Source organism: Fusarium proliferatum (genome assembly GCF_900067095.1).
Source record: "Fusarium proliferatum ET1 genome assembly, contig: FPRO_scaffold015, whole genome shotgun sequence".
Classification (NCBI taxonomy): Eukaryota; Fungi; Ascomycota; class Sordariomycetes; order Hypocreales; family Nectriaceae; genus Fusarium; species Fusarium proliferatum.
Window position 1 is genome coordinate 123,374 of NW_022194804.1, and position 14,133 is coordinate 137,506.

The 14,133-nt window shown below is 48.7% G+C and overlaps 8 protein-coding genes across 8 annotated transcripts; 7 read left to right on the plus strand and 1 right to left on the minus strand.

The window, feature by feature from the left end:
• Window positions 1-517: 517 nt before the first annotated feature.
• Window positions 518-1,789, plus strand: FPRO_12301 (uncharacterized protein; the record flags this gene model as incomplete). The annotated part of the gene is made up of 1 exon (XM_031224083.1): window positions 518-1,789. The coding sequence occupies one exon, from the start codon at window positions 518-520 to the stop codon at window positions 1,787-1,789; it is 1,272 nt and encodes a 423-aa protein (XP_031089377.1).
• Window positions 1,790-1,831: 42 nt separating this feature from the next.
• FPRO_12302 (uncharacterized protein) lies at window positions 1,832-4,079 on the minus strand (the record flags this gene model as incomplete). The annotated part of the gene is made up of 6 exons (XM_031224084.1): window positions 1,832-2,305; window positions 2,352-2,417; window positions 2,469-2,707; window positions 2,761-3,225; window positions 3,280-3,337; window positions 3,387-4,079. The coding sequence occupies 6 exons, from the start codon at window positions 4,077-4,079 to the stop codon at window positions 1,832-1,834; spliced, it is 1,995 nt and encodes a 664-aa protein (XP_031089378.1).
• A 578-nt stretch (window positions 4,080-4,657) lies between these two features.
• Window positions 4,658-5,377, plus strand: FPRO_12303 (uncharacterized protein; the record flags this gene model as incomplete). The annotated part of the gene is made up of 2 exons (XM_031224085.1): window positions 4,658-4,781; window positions 4,851-5,377. 2 exons carry the CDS (start codon window positions 4,658-4,660, stop codon window positions 5,375-5,377), a joined length of 651 nt encoding a protein of 216 aa, XP_031089379.1.
• A 1,132-nt stretch (window positions 5,378-6,509) lies between these two features.
• On the plus strand, window positions 6,510-7,586 carry FPRO_12304 (uncharacterized protein; the record flags this gene model as incomplete). The annotated part of the gene is made up of 1 exon (XM_031224086.1): window positions 6,510-7,586. One exon carries the CDS (start codon window positions 6,510-6,512, stop codon window positions 7,584-7,586), a length of 1,077 nt encoding a protein of 358 aa, XP_031089380.1.
• Window positions 7,587-8,116: 530 nt separating this feature from the next.
• On the plus strand, window positions 8,117-8,740 carry FPRO_12305 (uncharacterized protein; the record flags this gene model as incomplete). The annotated part of the gene is made up of 1 exon (XM_031224087.1): window positions 8,117-8,740. The coding sequence occupies one exon, from the start codon at window positions 8,117-8,119 to the stop codon at window positions 8,738-8,740; it is 624 nt and encodes a 207-aa protein (XP_031089381.1).
• A 543-nt stretch (window positions 8,741-9,283) lies between these two features.
• On the plus strand, window positions 9,284-10,321 carry FPRO_12306 (putative alpha/beta superfamily hydrolase; the record flags this gene model as incomplete). Its single annotated transcript, XM_031224088.1, has 1 exon — window positions 9,284-10,321. The coding sequence occupies one exon, from the start codon at window positions 9,284-9,286 to the stop codon at window positions 10,319-10,321; it is 1,038 nt and encodes a 345-aa protein (XP_031089382.1).
• Window positions 10,322-10,813: 492 nt separating this feature from the next.
• On the plus strand, window positions 10,814-12,112 carry FPRO_12307 (putative norsolorinic acid reductase; the record flags this gene model as incomplete). Its single annotated transcript, XM_031224089.1, has 4 exons — window positions 10,814-11,384; window positions 11,432-11,715; window positions 11,766-12,038; window positions 12,089-12,112. 4 exons carry the CDS (start codon window positions 10,814-10,816, stop codon window positions 12,110-12,112), a joined length of 1,152 nt encoding a protein of 383 aa, XP_031089383.1.
• A 962-nt stretch (window positions 12,113-13,074) lies between these two features.
• On the plus strand, window positions 13,075-14,108 carry FPRO_12308 (uncharacterized protein; the record flags this gene model as incomplete). The annotated part of the gene is made up of 2 exons (XM_031224090.1): window positions 13,075-13,443; window positions 13,491-14,108. 2 exons carry the CDS (start codon window positions 13,075-13,077, stop codon window positions 14,106-14,108), a joined length of 987 nt encoding a protein of 328 aa, XP_031089384.1.
• Window positions 14,109-14,133: the final 25 nt, after the last annotated feature.

Here is a 14,133-nt window from a genome sequence, read left to right on the forward strand (position 1 = left end):
TCATTTGAGGCGTTAGTAGCAGGACTCTGAAGGCCAAGATTAGAGATGAAATGGGGCTTGGACGATACTTGGGACGGATGATCTTTGCTAGGGATGGGACTCCTAAAAGTCTAGTAGAAATGGACTTCTTAGTCAAGTGAACAGTTGCTATGTGAGGTACTTCTACATCTCAGCCGTGTCTTCATTGTGAGTCCACCACACAACCCAAGAGGATCATTACCCATGTGTATTAAACAGTACCATACGATATGCTGAAACACTCATGGTTCCTTTTTGTCCTAAGAAAGCTCGTATTGCCTCCCGTCGGGGATGCTTCGAGGTTTAAAAGTGGTCTTCTATGGTCGATCATGACCAACAAGTCCACATGTCGGCCGCCGCTAGACGCACGTAGCAAAATATGTGCCATACCAAGTCGGCAGTCAAGATATTTCCGAAGCTTCTAATAAGAACATTGTACAGATCCGTCAACTGATATTCAACATGTATAGCATTTTGGCTACGTTGTATCTTCATCACAATGCTGATAGGACATAACCGACGGCTCTTTATCGTTTACGCCTCCTTGGCTAGTTTGTGGGTCTTTTTGTTCCAACTCTGCAGAGTCTACACCTTCTCCGACCCTTCTTCCTTCTTTTATGACTCGGGCCGAGCCTATGAGACGCGATACAGTGCTATTCGGCAGCGGCAAGCCGATGAACTACTCGACGTTGCCGAACACTTCCCAGTAGAGGAGCTAGCGAAACTCCCTCCTTTCAACAACGCTACCGAAGCAATACCACGAAACTCGAGTAAGCGTTTATGTGTCGGCATACCGAGTGTCACGCGAGAACGGGAGCAGTTCTTACCCAGAGCGGTGGCCTCACTTGTCCAAGGTCTCAGCCTCGAACAGAGACAATCGATACACATCGTCATACTACTGGGAGACGATGATCCAACATCCCATCCAGTTTTTGGGAAACGATGGCTTGATCGTCTGGCTGATCAAGTTCTCTTGTACGGCAACTCTTCGAAAGTCGATGCTCCCAAACGATACCGTATTGTCGCGTCAGATCACAGCCATGAGCTCTCCCGAAACGACCGAGTCCACCGCGACTACGCTACATTGATCACAGCTTGCCAGGAGCAACAAACAGAGTATTTCGCTTTGATAGAAGATGATATCATCGCTGCGCACAATTGGCTAGGTCGACTATCCACTGCCTTGGGCAAGCTCGAACGAACCGAAGACGCAAAGAACTGGCTGTACCTACGACTGTTCTATTCCGAAACATACATGGGCTGGAACGCTGAGGAATGGCCAACGTATCTCGTCAATTCGATATCGGTATACTGTATCGTTTTGGTGCTCTACCTTCTGGTAGTGGCTATAGACACACGACGAAGATCCCAGACCTTTCACCCAAAGTCCACCGTCTGGGCCCTACCGCACCTGACATTCTGGACGGCGTCTTTTATCCTGCTGTACTTCCTTGCTGGTCGTCTTGCAGTCAATCCGTATCCAACCGGCGTTCATGAGATGCCAAACTATGGGTGTTGTGCACAGGGTCTAGTCATACCTCAGCAACACCTCGACGCGCTTGGTGTCGCCCTGAACACCGCATCTGATGCTATTGCTGGCGACTCGCTCATAGAAAGCTTCGCTGATAGCCATCATCTCAAGAAGTACGCTATCACGCCAAGTGTACTGCAACACGTTGGAAGGATGGGGTCTTCAGATGTTGGAGGGACTCGTAAGGTGACGTGGAACTTTAGTTTCGAGAAGACGAGCACTAGGAGATCACGGCATTAATGGACTTCTGATGTTCGATTCAAGTTCAGTCCACATTGGATATCATATCAGTTCACCCTCAGTAGTATCCCTCATGAGACTCTCCCAAAGATCTTGTCCGTACGGAAAGACCATCTGATAGCCCTCACCGGGATTCGCTTCAACACCGTCGTCGTCAGCTAACGCAACGCGACGTATAGTATCTCCAATATCCGCCTCAATATCCGATGAGAACTTCGATGTGCGCTCAAGCTCCATCAGCGCGCTGAGTAACCGAACTCCTCTCTTAGCGATCGAGCTCACCTGTACCTCCTTACCAATGAACTCTTTTCCATACTCGACATAAGCTCGTAGCCTTTCCCAATCATGTGTCAGGGCATTCTGAGCCTTGAGGAGCAAAGCAAGGAGGAGAGTGATTGAGCAGCTGATCATGTACGACAGCGTAGTCCACATTCTGCGGCATATGCGTGCCTCAAGACAATCAGGCCATCGCTGGAATGCTTCGATGCTTCGTTCTGCTATCGAAACACACGACAGCTGCAGCGTATCAGTGGTAATCCCAGGGTTGATCGAAGGCTGTTACCTGAGAAAATGCGTATCGCCTATCACGAAAACACGACAATTGGAATTGGCGATGAACCGTAAAGATCTGCCAACCTTATCAGTCAGGAGCATGGATTAATAGTATATTTTTACTGACTTTCTGAGCAATACTCATGAGAAGCATTGCTGGCATTAGGCCCGTAGGTAGACCGTCGGTTGTTGGATTGTCGCTTGGCGTGATCTTGACATCTCGCAGCGTGTTAGACCATGAGAGATAGAGGCCCTTGATCTCCTCATCGGCTCGTATCACTTCATTATATCTTCTATCAATATCATCAGTCTGTGTATTGCCAACTCTTAGCATGCGATCATGATGTCTCCACATAACGATTGCCACTGCGAGATTGCCGTCAGCCTTTATCATGCTACTTCAAAGTGACTCGCCTTACTTTGGGCAAGGCAATTCGTCCAAGTAGTAATAGTGCAGATTTCAGCTGGCCGTACATTAACTCTGTCATCGTTTATCATGCGTTCCTCGTCATCATGACAGTTAGCGGGCATCGGGGTGTTGAATTGTGAATAATGAATCTGGCATGTGTTTTGGAACGGGATCTGTAGCCAGTCGTACCGCACCAGAAACCACCAAACTCGCTTTCGCACTTCGCGGTCGATGACCTCGTTGACACCGGCACCAGGGTCGTCAAGTCCCAGTCTATGGAGGTTCAGGCATTGAGCGATGCGAATAGCAGAGGATACGAGAACACAAATGAGGTCGGACTTGTCAAAATTATGAGCAACCTGAACCAGCAAGCATATTGTTTGAACCGAGGTCAGCTTGTGCTTATCCATGAACTCGGACTTGTACAGTATCTCTCTGCTCCTGTCAAACAAGATTCGCGACGCTTTGCTGTCAACTTGCATATCGAAACGTCAATCATTTGTATAATGTGGATGTCCAGGCAGCTCACCAGTTATAGGCTGGGGTAGAGATGACAGGTAGTCGCTGTCGAGGTGGTGGAGCGTTTGCTTGTGGAGCGTCAGAATTGCAAGTTGGGCAGCAGGGCGCGCATCTTACGGATAGAAGAGCATAATACAGAGCTATCCAATTCCTGTCACACTCAACTTTGAGAATATTCTCATCAAACTCGCGGAGAAACGTGGGCATATGAACCGTGTTATGCATCCAGGTCAAATGCTTGCCATGAAGCACTAACAGTGAGCGGGCATCCCCGACAGGCAGGAAAGTATCCCACTTTTGAACAGGCTGGGTCATAAACGTGGAAACAGACCCTCGTCCAATAAATTGGTTGAGAATATTACGCCGTCCGTGGGTAAGAAACTCCAGCATGGCAGCAGCTTCGTTGGTCAACCTAGTATCGGGGGTCGATAGCGAAGCCAAAAGCTGTTCGATCATTCGCTCATCAATGTGCGGTAGGGATTCATTGGTGCTTGTAGCTATGCTACCAGCTGTAGGGTTAACAGTAGCGACCTCATCGATCGAAGTTGGCGACACTTGTGCGAGACTGGCCGCTTCCTGGACAGGGATAATTACAGGTGGCTGGTCATCTAGCGCTGTCGATGCCCTGGAGCGCCCTACCGAGCGCCTCGAAACAACAGCGACGGGCTCTCGCTGACATTGTGCAGCTTTGTTCTGGCGCACGCATGCGGTGCAGGGAATAGTTTTGGAGCATTTGATCTTGCGGCGAGAGCAATTAGTGCATGCGAGAACAGAACGCTGACTGCTTCGGACTGATCTCGGATTTGGCATGTGTAGTTGTTCCCGGTCGGCCGTGTTTTGCACAATTATTACGAGTGAGACATTTTGAACACGGCCGAGATTTGAAGACGGATCTGGCCTACATCCTTGTCTGGCTAAGCCCCGGCTATCATCACTCCTAGTAATATGAGCTGTAATCTGTTAAAGATTGGAATATCGCGGTCCGGGTTGAATAACCCATCCCCCAGAAGGTCACTTGAAACTTTCGTGTTTGCCATTTGATGAAATTGTATGCCGTCACGCCCTGGATGATTGAAACTGTCTTGTTTTCCTGTCATAGCCTAAGCATGGTCATAAAGGAACGCCTCTTGTGCAAACCTCGGCCGAGCTACATGACAGTACCCACCGTGATTAGCATTCTTTCAGATCTGGTGGGATGACAACTAAACAGATTACTTCATAAATACTCTCGATCTCCTGTTTCTGACTGAGAACTGTTTATGAGGTAGCTTTATATTATAATCTTTCTTCTTTTCCATCCTCATCGCCATTCTGCGACGTCCCAAATATTCAGTAAACGCCTTGACTACCCTATACCATCACCGTCATTAGCACTGGCTGAAGGCGCCATGTCTCCTGTGGCTCGCACCAAGATTTGTGTGTACTGTGGAGCAGGCACTGGTGCCAGTCCGGCTCATATGGAAGCTGCCAGAGCGCTCGCTCGTGCGATGGCTGCAAATAATATCGACCTTGGTGCGTAAGATTAGGGACAGTCGATTACTTGAATGGCTTCCTCCAGCAATCGTGACTGATACTTTATAGTTTACGGTGGCGGGACTGTTGGCCTCATGGGAGAGATCGCCAAGACTTTAGTCTCGATCAATGGACCTCAATCTGTTCATGGCATTATTCCCGAGGCCCTCGTCAAACACGAACGAGCTGGTTCGAGCCAGGCCCAGAATATTCCTGATGAAGCAGTGTTTGGCCGAACTACCCTCGTAAAGGACATGCACACGCGAAAGAAGCTTATGGCTGAAGAAGTCTTTGCAGGAGGTCCTGGCAGTGGTTTTATTGGTCTTAGCGGCGGCTTCGGAACCATGGAAGAGATCTTCGAGACGACGACGTGGATTCAGCTTGGCATTCACAGTCGGGGTATTGTCCTTCTCAACATCGATGGCTATTGGAACGGAATTATCGATTGGCTGGATAAGGCAGCCGAGGAAGGATTTGTGAAGCCGGGAAACAAGGGTCTTCTCGGTGTCGCTGAGACTGGTGATGGCGCTATCAATGCGTTGCGCGAGTACAAGGTGTCGAGCTCGATCTATCAGCTCCAGTGGGGAACTCAATAGGAAGCGGAAAAATAATAGAGCCATATTACTTTGGTTCAATTGAATAGGTGAAATGTTGAGTAATAATGCCTTGTGCAACGCCTGCCAAGACCCCATACGCTACGCACCCCTCCTTCAGGATTCCTTTCAACCTCTCACAACCAATCGCCCACGCGCACTAACAGAGCCGAGAGCTGAGCCGCCCAGACATACATAATTCACTCTCTTCAACTAAAACTCATCATTCAACAACTCCAGCAGAATCGATGACATGACGATCAATCAGAACTTCCCCTATGAAAAATTACCCAACCCCCAATCATTTCGGCTCCTTGAGATCGAAAATGGCGACAGCAATTGCAATATCAGATGTACTCTGAGATTGCACTCACTGGAAACGGCACCTTTGTACCAAGCGCTGAGCTACGTATGGGGACCGCCAGCTATGACAAATGGCAAATCAATTCTATGCAATGATCATGACTTCTTCGTCACTGACAATCTGTACGGAGCTTTGCATCGTTTGAAGGAAATAAGGAATTGTCGCTTGATCTGGATTGACCAGATCTGCATCAATCAAAATGATCTCCAGGAGCGATGCCACTAAGTCAGTGTCATGAGAGATATATACAGCAAAGCTGAGCTCGTCAATGCTTGGTTAGGCGTGACAGAATCACCCGAGTCTGCCCGTGTTGCTGACATGATCTCCATAATGGCATATGATAGTTGGCCTGGCCTGACGTTAAGCACCGATCCTGTTGACGATAAGACCCTGACATCTCTCGGCCTACCTGCACAAGACTCCCAGACCTGGGTAGCCTTCAATAATATGCTCGCCCTTCCATATTTCTCAAGAGTGTGGATCATCCAAGAGATAGCCGTGGCGAAGTCCTATAGGATCCTGTGGGGGAGCATCATTATCCCTGGCGTGACCTTTCTCAGCTCTACAAAAGGTTGGCTACTAATACCTCGGGTATTCAATAATTGGCTTACAGCGCATGCTGTGAAAGATGCGGTCACGGTCCTAATGGGAAATTACCAAAATAAAGATTTGTCATATTTAGTGACCAGGTTTGTGGAATACAACGCATCGGATCCCCGGGATAAAATATATGCATTCATTGGGCTCGCAGATAAGACGGGATATGACATCATGGCAGATTACAATAGGCCTGTTCTGGGAGCCTACCAAGATTTCGTGCGCCAAACCATCGCTGCGACCGAGAAATTGGACATTCTGCGCTTTTCTACGGTTCAGGATCTCGATACGAAAACAGGGCCGTTATGGGTTCCATGGTTTCATCAGCTTCATGGATATTCAGTGATTTTCCAAGATGGTACACACAACTCTTCGAAAGACTCGAAAGCCAAAATGGACAGAGATACATATCAAGGAACATTGACCCTGCGGGGAATACGTGCCGATACTGTCACTATGGCGATAAGGCTATTTATGCCAAGTGCAGATGACTGGAAGAAAATCAAGGCAATAATTTCGGAAATAGACCCACGCCTCTCAAGGGAGATGGTTATGGATTCATTAGGTTGGGGACCTATTCCCTGGATCCTACAATCGTTTGAGATAATGACCCAGCATGAAGACTTGATTCTTGCGAGAAACGGCGTTGATTTGATAACACTACTCATATGCACGTTAAAAGCTTGCGTGGATCCAACCCGTTACCTGGTCGATTTCAAGGAGTACCTATCATCTGCTCTGATACGACGTCTTGCCATTAAAGATAAGAAAGAGGAGATAAGAAGTCTCCTCAGGCTTCTACAGCATGTGCTTCAGTTGTGCGCCCCAATACCCGAAAGACAAGGGATTTTTGACGACGAGGAAAAGATACGGCAACTGAGATATATACTCGAAGAAGTCTACGGCAACCAAGATGAGATTGACTCGTCTGTCGAGCTGGTAAAGAGCCTGAAGATCCCACCACCCATGGGTCAAAGCAACATCCATAATAGCTTCAAAGATACACTACCGGTAGATCGGAGGTTTTTCATAACGGAACTAGGGTACGTTGGCACGGGGCCTATGTCGATGAAGCCTGGAGACCATATTTGTGTTCTTTATGGTGGATGCACGCCTTTTGTTGTGCGACCGGTGGACGGTGTTGGTGATGAGGATTATTTGTTCCTGGGAGAGTCTTTTGTTAATGGGCTGATGAATGGAGAGGCTTTGGATGACGAAGGTGCTATTGAGAAATGGTTCCGTTTAAGATGAAAGATAGAAGACTTGCTACGCTAATAGAGGCTCTTCAACTCAGATTAGTCCAGTTACAATTTAGTCTTACGACGTTGAGGTATTTATATCTTACTGATTAGGTAGAACACAGGGTCGAACCCATGCTTGATAGCTCTTGAGCCACTAGCTAAAAGATATTTATAGAAAGAACTATGTGAGGCCCTCAATCGGGACTGAAACGACAGTAAGCTGATAAAAAGCGAACAGCTGATTGGTTGTAGGACACAGCTGAAAAAGCCGTTATCTTGGAGTCAAGGACTTATTCACAGCCTGATTTCGGTCTTCAGTACATGAAAATAATGCCTCATCTTCGATCGCGGCCCTCTGGTCTAATCACCACCGACCATGGAGCATAAGTCATATTTCAGTTACCCCATAACCCAACCCTTTCCCTTCCGGTGGTTTACGCCAGTCGCTGTCATCGGGGGGATCGTTTTCACCAGGATCAACGGGGGGTTATCAGGGACGACGACGACAAAATAGAACTCAACAAAGGGACAGTTTCTTTCATGATCAATGACACGCAGACTGGTATTGACAACCCCGGCTTCTTCAGCCTCGACTATCGTTCCTACGGTAGCAAAATCGATGAAGTCGCCTGTTGTCCAGGCTCACCGCTTCCCTTAACCGCAAAAGCCCTCGGTAAGAGCCACACGTATCCGAACATATGGACAAAAGCAGACTCCCTGGCAAAAGCGGCTTATTCCACAATACTCGTTGATCTTGGCCAGAAAGCAGCCTCCAAATCCAACATTCTCAGCGATACTAAGTTGCTGACGCGATACACGAAAAACTTCTCAACAGCCCGCATGGCGAATCTGAGATCAGGTCCAGCGAAAGACAGTTACAGCACATTAAGGGAAACGACGGGTAGCCTGGGCATTGCACCGTCTGTCATCGCTACAACGTACATCTGTCAGGTCCCGCGGCTGAAACCAGCGGGGAATCTTATCGTTGCTATCATTGTAGCGGACCTTGTGCTGCTTCAGGCTGTATGGCAGCTTTACAAGATTTCAGCTGAATTTTATCTTGGTAAGACGAATCGGGAGACGGCCCCGTGTGAGAGATGCTCTGGTGTTGGGCAGGTAGATGATGCTGTACCGCCGTCTGTGCCGAGCCAGAGAGTGGGCTGAAGTATTATCCGTTGGTGAACATGCCGCGGCAGAGCGATGGTCTGTTGACGGGGGGCAGAGTTTGATCATGAAGGCTCAGCAGTCTACAGATTATCACTGCATAGCCCTCGGGCGTTTGTTTAGACTCTTTGATTAAGGTTGAATGGCAACCCGTGTAATGACGTGCCTTGGAAGCTTCCATCCCGCTTAAGGTCCGGCGCTAATGCAAGTTGCTGACATTTAAGGATCCACTCCCGGGGGTAACACAGACACAATTCTTCTCTTCGCCTGCACAAGCTTGCGTTACTCTCGATGACTATGAGAATGCATCGGACAAACACTCGGCAAAACATATCAATTGGAACGGCTTGGCATAACTAAGCCTCGAAATTGACGATGGTGAAGTACGCGGCCTGGTTTGCTTCATCCACTGTCATGACGCATCTTCAACGTGGGAACATAGACATACAGGAGATGAGGAATATATAACTATTATTTCCCGTGCCTAATGGAGACATCCATCATCAAACTCCTCATTCAGTGACTACACTGCAAAAGTCCACCATGAAGTCCATCCTCAACTACGCTGCCCAAGGCATCATGGCCTTCACAGCTGTGATGCCAGCCTCCGCGCAGAACCTCTCCTACGGCGCCGACAATTTCTACCGTAGCGAAGACGTCGCCATCCAGCCCATCCACTTCAACACTATTTACAACACTACCATTGTCGGTAATCTCTTCACGGCCAGGAACGCAAGCCTCAATGCCAGCTCCCCCGCCATTGTCGTCGGCCATCCCATGGGCGCAGTCAAAGAACAGTCCGCCAACCTGTACGCTACCAAGCTGGCAGAGGAGGGCTTCATCACCCTGACCCTCGATCTCCCCTTCTGGGGCAGAAGCGATGGTCCCCAGAATCTCGTATCGCCCGATTTCTACACCGAGGCCTACAGCGCTGCGGTCGATCATCTGGGTACTTACAACTTTGTTGATCGCGATCGCATCGGTGCGCTTGGAATTTGTGGCAGCGGAGGATTTATCATCAACGCGGCCAAGATTGACGCTCGGATCCAGGCTATCGCTACTGTTTCCATGTACGACATGGGCACCGTGAACCGCCAGGGTCTGAGAGGAGCTGTATCGGTCGAGCAGCGCAGAGCAATCATCGCCAATGCGTCACAACGTCGATGGGCTGAAGTCGACGGAGCATCGACTGGATACTCCGTCGGCACTCCAAACGAACTCACAAGCCAGTCGGATGATGTCGCCCGTGAGTTCTTTGACTTCTACCGCACCGTTCGCGGCGAGTTTACTCCCGAGGGATGGCAGCGCAATCAGACTACTCACCCTTCACTCATCACCAACGTCAAGTTTCTCAACTTCTACCCCTTCAATGACATTGAAATCATCTCCCCTCGTCCACTTCTCATCATCTCTGGCGATCAGTCGCACTCGAGGGAATTCAGCGAGAACGCTTATCGTGCGGCCGGTGAACCTAAGGAGCTTTACTGGGTTCGTGGAGCTAGTCATACTGATCTTTATGATCGTACTGAGGTTATTCCTTTTTCCAAGCTCAACGAGTTCTTCCAAGAGAACCTCGTTTAAAGACTGCAACGACGCCAACGCACTCTTGGCTTCTTCATTTCACTTCTCTAGGATTAGATGCTCAATGCAAACAAAACCCTCAATTTTTGCAAATATTACTCTTACGTTGCCCATAGACATAAAGCATACGTATCTTCTCATTGTCATTAGACACCATATCTATTCACAAGACGTCTCGTTTTTGGACATGTCGCTAGAAATCGCCCATCATTGCAAATTAAGGCCTTGGTTGGGGAAGCAAGTGCTGTGACTCAGTAGAAGCCCCGGTTTTGTGTCAGCAACTTGCATTAGCGCCAAATGTTACAGTGGCTGTAGCTTGTAAGCAAGGTGCATTAGTGTAGATGGCATGCAGTATGTGATGCGACTATAATATAAATCGTGCAATGCTTTCCTTTGGCCTTTTTAAACAAAATTCTTGCAAGATCCTTTCCAACTATCATCTCAATCACTTCGCAGTCTTGTACCCCACCCATTAGCTCGATTTTGACGACCATGGGTTTCCCAACTGCACCCAAGCCCAAGACCCCTCTTGGCTTCCATCGCATCCTCTCCCCCACTGCTGGAGTCAAGGTTTCACCGATCTGTCTCGGTGGCATAAGCATTGGCCACGAGTGGAAATTCTATACCGGCCAGAATGAAGAGCCCTTCAAACTCCTCGATGCTTTCTATGATATAGGTGGCAATTTCATCGACACCGCGAGTAACTACAACAACCAGATGTCAGAGACACTCATCGGGCAGTGGATGCAGGAACGCGACGTCAGAGATCAAATGGTGATTGCGACAAAGTATACTGCAGGTTATCGTGCGTTCGGCGACAACCCTGAGCCTTTACAGTCAAACTTCACCGGTAACTCTGCAAAGAGCATGCATATCTCGGTGCGCGACAGTTTGAAGAAGTTGAGGACAGACTACATCGACATTTTGTATGTTCACTGGTGGGACTATGCGACGCCAGTAGAGGAGGTAATGAGAGGGCTTCATATTCTCGTTATACAAGGGAAGGTTCTTTACCTTGGGATTAGCAATACTCCATCCTGGATTGTTGTCAAAGCCAATGCCTGTAAGTCTCGTGATCCTGCTCATCAATAATGGTGCTAATCTAGACAGACGCGAAACAGCATGGCTTGACTCCCTTCTCCGTCTATCAGGGCAATTGGAATGCGGCCTTTCGCGACATGGAAGGCGATGTGATCCCAATGTGCGAGGACCAGGACATGGCGATTGTGTCCTGGGGATCACTGGGCACTGGGTCGCTACTCACAGCCCAGCAAAGAAAAGAAAGAGAAGCTGATCCAGATGCACCAAAGTCTCAGATATCGGAGGTCGCGATAAAGACCAGCGAGGCCCTGGAAAGAATCGCCGACCGGAAGGGGACTACATTACAGGCTATCGTAAGTTGTTGAGGTTGGGCTTATGTCGAGCGGAGAGCTGACTCAAAGAGGCGCTGGCATATCTATTCCACCAATCCACATACGTGTTCCCCATCGTAGGAGTAAATACGGTTGAGCATATCAAGGTTATGCCTGATGCCCTGAAGATCAGACTTTCGAAAGAGGACATAGATGAGATTCACGAAGCATCTCCTTACAATCCAGGGTACCCCATGAGCTTTACGCAGTATATGCAGCCGGTCAAATACGACTTATCCTGGACGCCTGCAGATAATCAGCAATACCAAATGTCAGCTTGGATCGATGCCCCTCCCAAGCGCCTGGTAAGTCTTCAGAAGTTCCGGTATGGGTCGGTGAGCTAACTTCTTTTTAGCCATACCAACCGAGGAACTGGTAGATGTTGTTACAAGGATTTGGGCGAGGGCGGACAGTTCTTTTACCAAATGGGATTTTTCGTTGTGTAGATACACGGTATTATTCGCGAACAAAGTCTAAGCATCAGGTTGCTAAACTCCTTCTGAAAGCGTCGGATATCCGATGAAGCTATCCCGCTCGGGAGTGACAAACCGGCAATTTCTTTGGCTGTGTCCAGGGTCATGTGCGTTGGCGGCCGCCCTGACAGACGCCAACGCCAGACCAGTCTAATAAAGCTTAATTTACAGCCTTCCAACGGTCTCGACAAAGACATTTTCGGGAACGGTTGCCGTCGCTCGTCATTGGGGCCTTTGATTAATTCTCGCCTAGGCTCTATGGGTTCTGTATTTCCGGCTTTTCTCATTCCGGTGACTCATACCCAGCTATCTCACCATCCTGCTCATTGAAGCAAATCAGTAGGGAGATGCACGAGAGCTTTCATGGCGAGAGCATGGACTACGATTGTGCTGTCTTCAAGAACGCTCTGATAGCTCCATGGTGTCGAATTGGTGTACAGGGTACAGGGCCATTGTATGGATGTGAACAGTAGTTAACACTGCTTGGATTGATACGATGTGCTTTGACACCATGTTAACACTACGAATTATATTTCCTAGGAGAACGTGAATTCATTAGGCGGAGAAATACGGTACTTGATGCCCCATGAATCGGTAGATTGATCTCGGTATTCCAGTCGAATGCCGCAGTGGGGAGATGTGGAGTTAAGGCTTAGAAATGGACCCACTACCTCGCGATGCCTCCCACTTTGCTTCTGAGTGGCATTGACGACATGTCCAAACTCAGTAAATTGAGAGGCATCACGAATTTGTATAAATAGAACTACCACGGCACAATCTTTAAGAACATCCACACAGCAATCAATCAAGTAATCGCAGAAAAGATCTCCCAGTCAACTTACAAACATTCTCAATATCTTCCCCCATCATGCGTCTTACAACCATCGTCCTGGCACTTCAGTCCATTGGACTGATCAGTGCCAGAGCAATCAGCCACCCCGGTCTCCGTGTTGAAACCTTTATCAACCATGGCTCTTCTTTCGACATGGTCTCCTCATTGATCATTGGCTCTCAAGCCGCTGTACTCATCGACCTGCCCATGGCAATCGAAGGAGCAGAAGCCCTGGCCGATTGGGTTCGCAACACGACCGACAAGCCACTTGTCGCTACGTTCACCACCCATTTCCATCCTGATCACTACCTTAGCGGCGGTGCACTATTGTCCCGATTTCCGGAGGCCAAGTACTACGCCAATTCCAAGGCCGCGGCTGAGATCAAGAAGGAGGCAGCTCACAAGGTATTCAGGACATTACCATGATGGTGGCGACCACTAACATTGAACAGGTCAAGCTGATGAAGGGTGTTTTGGGTGAAAAGTCCATCGTCAACAAGGCTCACCTTCCTACGCCTTACGACTTCTCCTTCTTTACCCTGCCCGGTGACGAAGCCACGCCAATCCACTTCTTGAACCCTCTTACAGGCGACACCGTCGACGAAACACTCTTCTGGATCCCCTCTATCAAGACCTTGATCGCTGGCGACTCCGTGTACGGTCATGACATGCATCTCTGGCTCGCCGATTCTTTAACCAAGGCTCTCACCGAATCCTGGCTGTCGACCCTCGATTTGATCGAGTACCTCAAGCCAAATGTCGTCATTCCCGGCCACAGTCTGTCTAACAAGAAGTTTGGCTGCTCAATTGATGTTGATCATACGCGCTCGTATCTTCGCTATTGGCAGAAGGAGATTGAGGCCAACGGTCTTGATCACTTTACGCCTCAGGCTATTTTTAACAAGTTCAACAAGCAATTTCCTGGACTGCTCAACTTGAACTCTTCTACATCGGCTTTCTTGCTGAACAGCACGGCTGAGCAGTTTGGCCGTGGTGGAACGCGACAGGTCCACTACATCAACCTCGCTGCTTATCCCGATGTCGAGGCTCTTGATGGGTGGACCATTTAACCAGCGAGGTGATGTTTGAAATAAG